At 34.7% G+C, this 14,208-nt stretch overlaps 1 protein-coding gene across 40 annotated transcripts in view; it reads left to right on the top strand.

Moving 5' to 3' along the window:
- The window catches only part of KCNMA1 (potassium calcium-activated channel subfamily M alpha 1), a 468,160-nt gene that overhangs the window by 322,164 nt on the left and 131,788 nt on the right, over positions 1-14,208 (top strand). For all 40 annotated transcript variants that reach the window (XM_027700116.1, XM_027700105.1, XM_027700104.1 and 37 more), the window contains exons 11-14: positions 724-829; positions 2,225-2,307; positions 4,435-4,504; positions 6,325-6,480. In XM_027700116.1, coding sequence (XP_027555917.1) covers positions 724-829; positions 2,225-2,307; positions 4,435-4,504; positions 6,325-6,480 — 415 coding nt within the window. The remainder of the gene's footprint in view (positions 1-723; positions 830-2,224; positions 2,308-4,434; positions 4,505-6,324; positions 6,481-14,208) is intronic.

Raw genomic sequence — 14,208 nt, 5'->3', positions numbered from 1 at the left:
GCCTGCTTTCTTCTGTACCTTCACCGACAAATACTTGCATGTATCTGTTTTGTTTTCCTATTAAATTTAGCATTTGGCATGGCAAAGGTCTCGTGCACTTACTGTGAAGCGATTAAATCCCTTCTGTTTTAATGAGTGGCATCAGAACAGATATTTACAAGGTTGTTGCCACATTATGTAATTGACTGTGATCCACTTAATTTTTTTTTTGTTTCTGGCAAAATGAAATGAGACAGAAGGTCACAGCGTCATTCCGTCTCTTTTATTTGCAGCTCACACAAGCCGCAGGATTCCTAGAGCGTTTCTTTTTCTGGTTTTTAGCGATTTTTGCATTGAGCTCTTTTATTCATGCAGTCTGCCATTTTGAGACTGGTGGGGACATGCAGAGGATGATTGTGTTACTAGATAAATTCTGGGCAGAAAGCTGTGAGCGGATGTTTTCAAATGTTTGCACCCATACTTCTGCATTCATATTTGTGAGAAACTGCCAAAGGATGAACGTGGAGAGCAGCACAATGAAGTGAGCCAGAGGCGCTGTGGTCAGAAATAAGGAACTGAGAGCAATAGAGTGTTTATCTTTTAAGTATTGCACACTGTTGCCACATCACAGAAAAAGCATCAGCAGAAGTAATAAATGGGTGGGTTTGTAAATGAAGGGAATGGGGCAGTTATGGAAGCTGATTTCTCATTTTTGCTTGTGTTTTCTTCCTCTTCCCAATGCAGTATCTCCCCTAACCTTGAGCTGGAAGCTCTTTTTAAACGACACTTCACTCAGGTGGAATTTTATCAGGGTTCAGTCCTTAATCCCCATGACCTGGCGAGAGTGAAGGTAACAGCTCGGTTGTTCTGTTCTCCTGCTAATTGACTTTTTTAAAGTACTCATTGCATTATTTTGAAAAAAACCAGTAATGCCCTTCTTCATGTAACCCCAAAAGATTGGTTTCCCATCTCTATTAGCTTGACTAATAAATTATAATGTCTATCCTTGTAAACCTTTTTTCCCCTATATCTTTAGATCTTCAAAGCTACAGCAACAGTGACTTAAGACACATTGTCTGCCATTCCATTAAACTCTTTATGAATGTTTCATTGAGGTTTCAAGAGTCTATTTTACATTAAAGTTTGATATAGCAGAACATTGTCTTACAGTAACGGCTTAAAATACTATTGTCTTAACTTATCAGAACAATTAAAAATATTTTTTCACCTCCTGAACCTTTTTATATTGTCTAGAATACTGAAAGAAAAATACATTTTAAGATTTTTTGATAATTAAACTAAAATTAGATAGTTTTATTGTCTAGAATTCTAAATGGTAAATTTTTTTTTACTCTTAAAGCAAAGCATGAAGCTTAAAAAAAATTTAGGGAAAAACCAAGTTGTCAGATACATAGGTAACTTTTTTATTTCTTTTTTTTTTTAACCCCTAGTGGAATGTAAACTGGCTACTTAAGCCAAGAATATTTTAGCACTGTGTTGTTAATCCTTTCTGGAGTTCTAATCATGTCTTTTGTCCATTTTGGCTGCAGAAATTGCTTAACTTTTTGTAGCCCAATGTACACAATTTCAGTTCATCAGAACATGTTCTAATTATGACCATAAAATTGTGTGTTCTTATTTTGTGTTCTGTATTCCACTCTAATTTGTGTTGATAGTTGATTATATACACTGAAAAATACTTTTTTCATATGCTTTGAGTTCTATAAAGCTAAGGTTTTTCTGAATCTAGAGATCCTGTGAACAGATCAGTTGTCTTCCTCTTACTTTCTAAATCTGGTACTCAGATTCTAAATCATCAGTTCAGCTTCCTCTTCCTGTCTATGATAGGAGGTACTTAAATTCCCAAAGAAAGCTGCAGGACTTGTGGGAGCACTGTCCTGATGTAACAGGAACTTTGTATGGATTGAAGGATGTACATTCCAATATCTGGTTACAAAAGATTAATGATAACACCTTCATGGCTCAGCTGATACAAAGTAGGAGTTGACAATTGAACTACTAACCTGCTCTGATCATCATAATCAAGAAATTGCTCTGTGTGTATGAGAGCAGTTATAATCACTCACATTAACTCACATTAGCCTAGTAACATTTTTGATTAGCAGTATTAAGAACTGACACTCACACTCACGATGGCAGTGCTGGATTCCCTGATACTTTATGATGAAAGAAGAGCTGGAAAGAGACGTTGCTATATATGTTTTCTTTTTCTTTGGTGTCTCAGATAGAGTCAGCAGATGCGTGCCTAATCCTTGCCAATAAATACTGCGCTGACCCAGATGCTGAAGATGCCTCCAATATTATGAGGTAAACTCTGGAGTTTTTAATAGCTTTTTGGTTCTTAACTCTGATTAGATAATTTTCTGATCTATTGCACTTAAAGAACACTGTAGGATTTTTTTTTTTGGACAAATTAAAAGTGTCACAAAAGTTCAGAGGTGAGAATATCCTCAACTCCTATCTAAACTGTTTGATTTAGCTGCTTTATTATGTGTCAGAAGAGACACTTGGAGCACAAGCTTTGGTACTCTTAGTAATTTTGCAGGATTTAGGATTGAGTATTCATAGCTGAATGAAGAGAGGAAGGGGAAAGCAGTTATGTTGTTGCAACAATATGTTATGAGAGTTCATGTACTACATGGGCTGCTGTTAATGATGGGACAGAAGGACACTTCATCACTTCACCCCTCGTTTCCCCCTGGTATATCTGCTCCTACAAGCAATGTGCTGCTCAGGGGATAGCAAAGTATACAGTTGAGTGGTCTCCTATCTCCATCCTGCTTTTTTTACGCTGAAGACCAATCATTACTTCCTTTGATTGACAAGCCATTTACCACAGTAGGGACCACTAATCTCCTCCTGCTTTCCTCCTTGAAGTCTCTGAAGGAAGGAGATGAAACAGTCAGTCAGTAGATGACCAATCAGCAGAGTTACAACAAACCTATGCCATTCCATGTTTTATGTTTTGTTCATCCAGCTCTTGTTTTAATGAGATTGATTCATTGGAAGTTCTCTATCATTTGACTGGCCAGTGTTATGAACAAATTTGTTTGGCTTGGCAGATTATTGCATGCTGTGTATTGAAGGAAGGGTAGAAATAAAAAATCAGTTATAAAATTGCTCCTCTGGAAAACTTTCACTGCATGCAAGAGATGTGGCTGTTTGAGGAAGATGCAGGGCTTAAATATGCCTAATTTCATTTTACAAGCTTAGTGTGAGTTACATTGTGAGAAACTTTATTTTGACATCGATTGCATAAATACATTAAAATATTCCAGTTGGAGATTAGTGAATTCTTAAAAGATTTAATACATTTAATGTAATAAAATGCAAAAGTGTAATTTGAGAGTGGAATTCTCTTGTGTTTTCTCACAATTTAATTCAAAAAATGAATGTTTATTTAAATTACAACAAGCGATAAAGGGAAAATTAGAAGAAAGACTTGTTAAAGTAATGCTATTTTTTTATGTTTCCCTTTCTAGCTTTGATATGCTTCAAAGCACAAGCCAGACTAGCAGTTTTCAAGATACTTTCTACAAAACACCAATGTAACCACTTATGGCATTCAGTCTTATGAGACTGATAGTACCATAATAAGGCAGATTTTTTTTTTTAATTGTTTTATCTTCTTTCTCTACCTTTAGTTTGTAAATACAAAACTGATTTTTTTGGCCTGTTCATCTCTTTAATTTTGTTCAATGCTTTTTTGTAGCACATTATCAGTCCAAGCATTTCTCAAACAATTGTTTTCCATCCACTTAAAATCTATACACAGTTCAGTATATCTTACGCTCATGAAGTATTTAAGAATGCAGAGAAGCTGCAGATTACAAAAGTAGCCTCATATTTTATAAATTCATTGTTCAGATATCAATTTTGATATTAAGCTTTAGAATAGTCCATAAAAATTAAGATGAATTTGCGTGTGTAAAATCATTATTTGAAGTATTTTGATATGATGAATGTCTAGCAGCTATAAATAAATAATATGTGATGGGGAAGGAAGAAAGGGATTTTTTCAGACATTTATCATTGGAAAACTTGATCAATTATGTTGATGCAAAGACATGAAGATAATCACTGAAGATGACATAATAGTTCCAAGTGTATTATTTTCCTAGGAGAATAAATGGAATATCTGAACAGATTTGCTAAAACAAGTATCTTTTTCTGCAGACTTCGTGAGAACAAACCATTCAACTGAATATTTCCTGATGTTTGTTTTTCTCTAGCCACTAGTTATTATCTCAATTTGACTAGGTGTAAATATTGCATAGTTCTGACTTCAATCGATATGCTTTACAGCCAGATGGATATGAGGGTACAATTTTAATTGTGGGACTTGCAACACAGTGAAGTAGAGTTATTTGGATGCATTATCTAAATATCCTGTCAGTTAAAAGGTACTTTATTTGTTTTTCCTTTTCTTTTTAGAGTTATTTCAATAAAGAATTATCATCCGAAGATAAGAATTATCACTCAGATGTTGCAGTATCACAATAAGGTAACATGATGACCAACAATGTTTCTCTTCGTTTTTTTGCTACATTGCATTCACTCCTACATAACTAGTTCCACTAATAGTAAGCCTTTTTCTTTCTGAAGTAAAACGTCCTAATAAGCCTTGTCATGTAATTTAGTTACAAAGCAATTCAGTTTTATTTATATATGCAAGAGACTTTATCAAAATCCTGACATTTATTAGTTGCCTAGGATCTAATTCTCAAAGATGCACTGTCCATAGTTGCTATTGTTTCCAGATTAGCTTTTAACCGCCTAACTTCTGTAAGTTTTGCATAGTTTATTATGCTAGAATTACCCAGGATGGATTGGTGGCCTCTAAGCAATTAATATGAAATAGATTCTTTGTTCATAATTAAAAAAACCCCAAACAAAACAAAACAAAAATCCAAGTAGTGATTATTGTCTTATGGGAGATTATTGTGATTTTTTGATTATGGCATGACAATGTAGACCTGAAATTGCCTAACAGCAGGCACAAAATAAATAGTATTACATTCATATGCATTACTATAATATACATTCATATAAAATATAGCTCAGTTGTGGAATTTGCTGCTATAAATACTGTGGGGTTCAAAATTATAAATTCACTTTGGAAAATAATTTGGAAATTTTTTTTATGCAAATTTGTGGACTTTAAACACAGTGAAGTCAATTTATTCAATCCTGAGATGAGGAAGTCCATAAACTGCTGATTATCAGGGTAAGGAAGAATATATCAGAGAACAGACTGCTCATATGTGACCTGCTCTTTTATTATTTCTAAAAGCATCAACCACTGCCCAGTGTTTGAGAAGAAGCTTGACTGGATAGACCTTCATTCAATGAAATACACAATAAATCTCATAGTAAGGAGGTTTGCTAACAACTCCTTACACCTGTAACCTTTAGCTATAAAGAGCAATTACTGTTGCTTGTTATGTCCTCTTCCTGTATGTTATGGAAGAAGCCTGTCTTTTTATAGAATAAAAGCAAGGTGTTTCTCTGCTTTAAACAGGTTCAGAGGGAGAGATCTTTTATATACTGCAATTTTTGTTTGTTATTCCAGTGAATGTGTCTTCAAGAATAGCTTTTATCAAAGTGCTGAACTGTGGTATTAATTTAGGAAGGGAAACAAGGATGTAGGCCTCTGTGTTTCCTTATGTCTATACAAATGTAGAAGGTACATGTAAGGGAAAATCAGCCAATAACTGAACAATATTTATACCTATATAACTGACCAGTGTCAATACTGGATGTGTGTCTTGATCATCTATTTTTTTCTCCTTATAAGAATCAGTCTTAGAAAAAAATTCGGATTTTCACTGTCAAGTGCTATCCTTCAGGGTAGAAGAAATTAAATAGAAAAGACAGAAGATGTTCTATGCCTTTTTAAATGACAATGTCCAATAAAGGTTGCAGCTTCACATGAGTTCTAATCTAAGTTGTATTAGCTCCCTGTATATTATGTATGTTCCTTATCAGTCAGACTGTAGCTTAGAGTACTGTGAAGTGAATATACAGAAGGGAAGGAAAACTTTACAGTATTCTCTTTGTTCAGGTGTGAGGATGGGCCTGACAGTGTGTCAAAGCCAGCACGTCTTGAGAAATGCAAGATTTTGTCTTTAATAAGTAAGAGTGGAACACTTCTTAGCATAGAATTAAACTCTGAAGTACTTGAACTTCTTCTGCCTACTCAGAAAACGTTAAGCCATTTCACAGAGAAAATCATTCACTGCTATTTTCTTCAATACCATACTATATTTCAGGAAGTATTTCTGGTTACTCACCTGAGGGATATTTTGTTTGTTTGTTTTCCAGGCCCATCTGCTAAATATCCCAAGCTGGAACTGGAAAGAAGGGGATGATGCAATCTGTCTTGCTGAGCTCAAGCTGGGTTTCATAGCCCAGAGCTGCCTGGCACCAGGCCTTTCAACAATGTTAGCCAACCTCTTCTCTATGAGGTCATTCATAAAGGTAATGTCTTGTCTCATTAGAATGCATTAGTCTGCAATTCAGGTTGTCAGAGAGTTGAGTAGAGAACATGACTCAAATGTGAAGCAGATAGGAAGACATTAACAGATTTTGTAATACTGAAAAAAACAGCACACACTTCCCATACAAAAGTTTTCTACTGCAAATTAGGCAATAAACCAGCTTCTGTCAAGTTGTGTTTTTATTTTTATTCAGCAAGTGTCTGGCCTTTAAATGATTTTCCATAGCAGCATCTATTACTAGGGAGATATTTCTGGTGTTTGGTGATTTTGCTTGATTTTGGACAAACCACATGTTTGTATGAGAAAAGTCACTGCTGCTAAAGCAAAAATATTATTTATATAAGTCCAATATAGCAACAAAGTACCCAGAAAAAGGGACTGGTCATTTTGGTCTTTTACATTAAGGGGCTAGAGAACCTCTGACTGTGAGTAAATAAAGAAAATGTGTTAGAACCAAAGCCTGAACTTCCCACAACATCATTCATGTATTTACTTCTCCTCGGTCTTCATTAAAGTTATTTTAATAGTGATTTTAAATTTGCAATGAGAAAATGAGAGATTCACAAAATGATAAAGTGTACAAATGTTTGACTATGGGGGAACTGTACTAGAGACACACACATTTATGGCCTGGATTTGCAGCTAAAACATTTAAACAAGTCAAAAACTGGAAATATAAAGGTAGCACGTTTCCAGAAAATATATCTAACCACTTCTGCCATTATCTTATCCACCTTAAATTCAATGTTTTTTTATTTTATAAGATATTCTTCTAATAATTCCAGTACAGTAATAGATTAGACTGTCTCACTGATGAACAGTTTTAAGATGTAGGCTCAGGTTTGCAATGCACTACTCATTATATTTCTGTATACACGGGATAAGCATAAAAATAGCAATCAAATAGATTGGGAGGAAGCTATCCATGTCAGTTTTGCTCGTGTTTGTGATTATATACAGTTATAAACAGAACAGTGTGCAAGACATACCTTAACTTGTATGACTTCAACTGTCATCTTCAGATGGCAGTGGGAGAAAAAAAATGCCATAAGATAGTGCATTGAGATGGCAATACTCTGTTAGCACTGGTTAAAAATATGTCTGCCACTTAACCAAGAATGAATTTTCTAGGCATGTGAAATGCACATCATCACTTCCAAAGATCTCTGACTAATTGAAAATCAGAAGCCAAATAATGTATAAGAACTGAGACATATTTATGAGAATCCAACCTTATTGGTGTTTACAAAAAGTTTGTTTATTTACCTGAAAGGATGTTCTTTTTCATGTCTGTCTCACTCTGAAAACTTGAAAAAGAAACCTTACTGAGTGGTGGCTGTGAATCAAAAGTGTATTGTAGCAGAGAAGCTACATTGATTAGAATTGCTAAAGAGGACTATATTGAAGAGAAATATTCCCATTCCCTAAAAGAACTTTCACCCTTTTTCATTAAGAACACTGAAAGTATTGTCAGGCCTTCATAAATTCCTTGGGCAAATACTATTAGTGGAGTCTCCCACAAGTCAGGAGATTGCCAGGAAAATGTACTGAAACTTCTGTATTTTTTAATGAAAGCTTGAAATGTGTGTTTGTTCCGCCTCCTTCATAACATGATTAGAAAGTGATTTAATGTGCAATAAATGTTTGGTCGGTCAAACACGAATGTGATTGATGGTGACACTGCACACATTTAACTCATTATGTGTTACTTTACAGCAAAATGATTTGTGTAAACAGTCTGCTCAGTATTAAAAGTAAAACAAACTAAGAAACCTCAAAATATTATATTTGTTCCTAATATTTTCCTTTTGGTTTTAGCTGTGTAATCTCATATGGAATCTTTTATGTTCTTTTTGGCACCAAACTGAACAAAAAGGAAATCAGCTCAAAAAGATTAAGGTTCTGTAAACACTTAAAGACAGATAGATTGCACAACAAATTATATGTTAAGAAATTATATGTTAAGGACAAAATCCCCTCAACTTTACACCTGTAAACTATATTTCAATAGTACAGTTTTCTTATAGCAGAGACTGTTTTTGTTGTATTAATAAAGGGATAGAGACTATTTATTAACTTGAAAAGTCTCTGAAAAAGATGGAAATACTATACTGTACTGCAATTTCCATATTGTTTGGTCTAGCAAATGTGTACCAGAAGTCTACCCATATGAGAAACATTGCAAAAAGCAGGTAAATGGAATAATAGGAAGAGGTGGTCAAATTTTGTCCCTCTATAAAATCATGCAAGCCAATATGAGTTAGTATTGTTGTGTAAATTAATAAAATGTGGAATGTGGCACTTGAGTGTAACACAAGTCCACAACCAAATTAGTTTTGTCTTTGCTCTATTGATAAGACAGTCAGTACACTTCATTTCAGATCTGAAAAATTATCTGGAGCTGCCTCTGTTATCCACTAAGCTATTTTGAGAGCAGGAATGCTCTGTGGGCTCTTCTGGCAGCTTTTGCACACCCAGTGCAATGCCTACTTTACATTCTTTTCTAGTCGAGGCTGAAAGAGAGACATAATAAAGCCACACAGATTTACATCAGTTGGGTGCTTACCTAAACTGATGGAACACATCAACTTGTTTGCTGTTTATTATTGGCCACTTAGGCAACCTTGGTCTGTCTTACTGTGTGAAACTGGAGTATGCACAGTGAATTCCTTTAAATGTAGGAGAACTTTAAAGGAGGGTTGAGGAGGAAATGCAGCTTCCTGATTTGTTGTGAGGTTCTTCAGGAGACTGCAGAATAAACTGATTACATGATCCTCCTCACAGGATTGAGATTACATATTAATGTAGCCTGTTACCAGAGACATTCATTCTCTAAGAGATCTTCCTGAATGTAATGTTTTTAATCATTGAGTCTAGGAATTAACACCTGTTGTGGTTTAAAACTGTTTGCTATTTAGTAATAGTATCAGTCCTTGTGATCGCAGTATATTTGCCTTGGGCTGAAGTCTACCATGGAGTGCATTTTCAGTCAGTCATTTGAACAGGTTGACACCAATCTATCTTTTGCATCATGGCTGGATAGAAATACTGTCCTGGTTTTTAAATTTGAAAGTATTGGAAGTAGAGCCAGTGTGCCTTTCAGTTCAAACCCATCTAAAAAAGGCCAGCATCTAAAAAAGAATTAGATGTCATAATATTTCAAGAATACTCTCATTGCCTTGACTCACTGCAAGATTCTACATTATTATGAACAATGAAAAATGCATAAATCTTTCATTTGTAATTAATCTTAATTAGCATAGTTGCTGTTTTATAAAACATACTCCTTTTATACCAATTTTAAAAAACATTATTGGATACAGAAAGCTGTGAAAATAATTGACTGAGATTGTAGTTTTCATAGTACTAAGGATATTTGTTACCTTTGATTTAAGCAGACAATGGAATTGAGTAAAGAGGTAGTTGATAACTTATAATACTTGAGGAAATTCAATTATAAGACTGTAAATCTAAGAAACTTCACAGGACTGTAAGAACTGCTTTCAGCCAATTATTTATCTATATGTCAGATTTAGATATCCATATATAAAGACATAATAAAACTAGACATTCACTCAAGCAATTTGTGCAACTGAAAGGGCATTATAGGTGAACAGGAGGAAATGTTTCAACTACATTGCTTTCAATACCTTTTCAACTACCAATCAAGAATCTTCAAGGATGTATTGTGTTAGGACAAGGGGTAATGGCTTTAAACCAACAGAGCACAGGATTAGATTAGATATTAGGATGAAATTCTTTACTGTGAGAGGGCTGAGGCACAGGAACAGGTTGCCCAGAGAAGTTGGGTTGCCCCATACCTGGAGGTGTTCAAGACCAGTTGGATGGGGTTCTGGGGTCTAGCGAAAAGTGTCCCTGTCCACGGCAGGAAGGTAGGAACTAGATGGTCTTTAAGGTCCCTTCCAACCCAAACCATTCTGATTTTGTGTGTACTTTCTTTTTATTCTCATCTATGTTGTTAGAAAAATACATTAAACATAAGGAAGCCCTGGAAGCATTCTCAAAGGCTTTGTACTGTTTTATTCTCTTTCTGTGGTGGTGATGAGCTGATCTTATTCAATGCTAGGGAGCAGACTTTACATCTGCTTTCATTGTGCTATAAAGGAATTTTCATTGTGTCACTTCCTTAGTATTTATGAAGACACCCCACCATCCTTTCCCATGCAAAATGCAATAAAAGATCCTAGGTCACACTGCAACTCTAGCATTTGTTCTCTGTCTTGATAGTGATACTTAGATCTTGACAGAAGAGATTATATAGCATTATCAGGTTCAGATATACTCAATCTCTTTCATGTAACTATTTATATCATTATGCTGAAAAACGAATGCTATGAGCAAGATAGATCATGTGGAGCTACAGAGCTCCCAATAATTACACTGCCAGGGTGTAGGGCTGGGTGTATTAAGGTTTTTGGGTTTTCTCCTGCAATACTAATGGTTGTGCTTGCAAGATGAACATCATTTTTTCATATCTCCGTCACCATGTCTCACTAGGAATTGATTACATTATGTAAATATATTTGCTGATAACAGTATTGTATCTATGTACAGCCAGAGGAGAGGAGTATTGTAACTTAAAAAAAGATACAGATGAAAATTACATTTCTTCTCTTGGGATGCACTGTGTAATTTTCCAGCTATTCTTCATATAGGCTATTGAATCAGTGGGTCATTTGTTTTATGACTATCCAGGAGACAGAATTGCAGTGTAATGTAGTCAGAGAAAGATAATTATGTACTTACCTTACTAGAGAGGAATTTGGAAGATATAGTGACAAGTCGTTGTGGTGGTCTGGCACATTCTGTATCAGGTCCAACGGCAACATAAACTCTCTTTACCTTTTTTCCAAGTTATGATTGGAGTAACTTAAATATTTGTTAGTATTTGTTAAAATTTCCTCTAGGGTTTATAAGGTTTCTAAAGTAAAAAATGTCTTTCACTAACTAGATAAATACCATTCATAGTTTTACATTTTTACATTTGGGGTAACATTAATTAGTAGCATCTTGAACCGAACTCACCTCAAATTCAGCTCTTTTTTGTTTCTATAAATTTTACATAAAATTTAACTATTCCCCTTTGTTGTCAGGCAACTGACATGTGAAACATCCATTTTGCAAGTGCATATGAGACAGATTATTTCATCTGTACATTAACAGTTAAGTTTGTGCAACTTACTCTTAATGTAGAGATAAGTATGGACAAGTAGTAGATAAGTATCAGTAGGCCCAGAGATGAACTGGACAACAGTAATTTAAATTATGGTTAAGTATTTTAATGAAAAATAAACACACATTATAAAGAATCAGATTTATTTTGGAATTCAGTTCTTGAGATTAACTGAAGCAATAGACTTAAAAATAACATCACAAAGGCTTAAATTAGTCAAGATCATAATGAGTCCCAAAATATTTTTCCTCATTTTAAGGATTTTGAAATTAGTATCTAATTGACATGGATTATGGGAGAAACTGATTATGTTTATCTGTGGGACCCTACTCTATTAAGTTACTTATGTTAGCTGCAGGACTCAAGGAAATAAAAAAGAATACTGAATATTGATGATTCTTAATAGTAATTTCAGTTCTGGCAGACCAGCAGGTACTGCCTTTCAAAAGATACCAGGCAGGTATCTATCTGTCTTTTTGAAATCCCAGGGAAAACATAATGGTTCAGATGGAGATAAAATAGAATTATCATCTTTAGTCCAGTGTTAGAATGATCTTATAATAACATTTTATAGTGTCCCAAATATCATCTATTCTTTAAATTCATTAATCAACGATTCATAGTATCCTGATAGAACATATCTTAAACACTCTAATCACTTCATGAAGGTTAAATTAACATTAACTGGTATCTATGAAGCTTGATCACTGATTTGTAAATGAGTTTGGTTTTTTCCAGTCCTTTTTTGGTCCTTGACAGAGGGTGAATATTTGACTATAGGTCTGATCCTTCCTCCAAATCAAAACCATCTGCCTGAAGAAAAGAAAGCAAGAGAAGAAAGTAGAAAGGGAAACACATAATGTATTTGGGTTTTTTTTCAACCCCAGGTGGTGTCAATGTAAGAAAAAGCCACAAAATAGACCATAAGTTACAAACATGCCCTTGCTATCATTACTCTTATTTTTTTACCAAGCCTGCACTTTATCTGTTTTCTGTATATAGAGTTGCTGATCAGCAACATTTGCAAGTTTCCCATAAATAAAAGAGTTATAAAAAATGTGATATGACTTCTCTGTGTATGGTGGAGAAAAACACAATTCAAATCCCTTTTACCATCCCATATGGTCTCTGAACGGTGACACAAGGTCTATGGAAGAAATTTTTCCTGGTTGTTTGCAGCCCACTTGTCAGGGAGTATATGATTTGGAATGTCTTCATGTTTCAAGTTTTTCTTGCAGTTGTTTACATCTCCAGAACTAAAGTAACTGGTTACTTGGCAGCCTATCAGCAGAAGAGAACTAAAAAAAAAAAAAAAAAACCAAAAAAAAAGGAAAAAAATCATTGTATCTTATATTTCACCAGTTTCTTAAAAAGTTTCACCAGTTTCTTAAAAAGTTTCGAATTCTTCTGTTCTTTAGAACTTTTTTTTGAAAGAGTGCCATTTGACTAGTTTAACATGGGGAAAAAATTGGTGAATCCCAAATTAGTACTCAGCCTGTAGGAAGGCTGTAGACTATGATGACATCGCTCCTTAGTCTCCTCTTCTCCAGGCTGAACAGACCAAGTGACCTCAGCCACTCCTCTTATGGCTTCCCCTCCAGACCCTTCACTGTCTTTGTAGACCTTTTATGGATGCTCTTTAATATCTTTATATCTTTCCTATATTCTGGTGACCAAAACTGCACACAATATTTTGCCTTATTTGAGAAAATTAAAATCTTTGATCTCAGTCTCTCTTTGTACTTCTTTCCTGTTTACTATATAGTCAGGTAGACTCTGGGTAATGAAAATGTGGTAATGTAAAATGTAACAAAAGGAATATATTACATTATTTTGCTACTCTGATGTAATTGACACATTTCTCTCTAATTTTATCTGTACTGTATTGTCATAAATATTTTTTTGCTGCTGTGTATAATTCTTGCAAATATGAATTTCTCTTTTAGCAGTTTATGTGGCACAATTAGTGAATAAAGCCAAAGAGATAATTACACACAGGAATGTCCCATTGTGGTTGAGATTTTTGCTCTATTTTAATGTGATGTAATATGTAGGGAAGTGACTCTTAGGACTCCTTAAGTATTTCAGGCTCTGTGTTTGTGATGGTTTCCATAGTTTTTCAAGGAAAGTCTCTTTGTAAATGACAGTCAAACCTCAAACAAACTTTTTATGAGGGCACCAATTATAGCATAGAGAACTGGGATTTCAACAGTGAACAACTTCAGCATACGACATATATCCAGTCATATCAGCTGACTTTGTACTTGCTCTTTGGAGTTATAGTGCTATTGCCAATGATGGATGCTCAGTGGCTTGTACCAGTTACCTTAGTATAGGTGTCTGATGCTAATTGAAAGACCTTATAGAGTGTCTGAGACCTAAGCTTTATAGATATGACATGGCATCCATGGACCCCAGGGCAGCAGCTGGGAGCTATGTGGGACCGCATGTGTGTCTCAAATATCACTAGAAACTTCTGCTTAGGCAAATATAGAGAGTTTTTATGGTAGTCCT

This window comes from Neopelma chrysocephalum, unplaced genomic scaffold (genome assembly GCF_003984885.1).
Source record: "Neopelma chrysocephalum unplaced genomic scaffold, ASM398488v2 Primary Assembly neopelma1_143, whole genome shotgun sequence".
Classification (NCBI taxonomy): Eukaryota; Metazoa; Chordata; class Aves; order Passeriformes; family Pipridae; genus Neopelma; species Neopelma chrysocephalum.
This window is presented reverse-complemented; position numbering and strand designations above follow the sequence as displayed.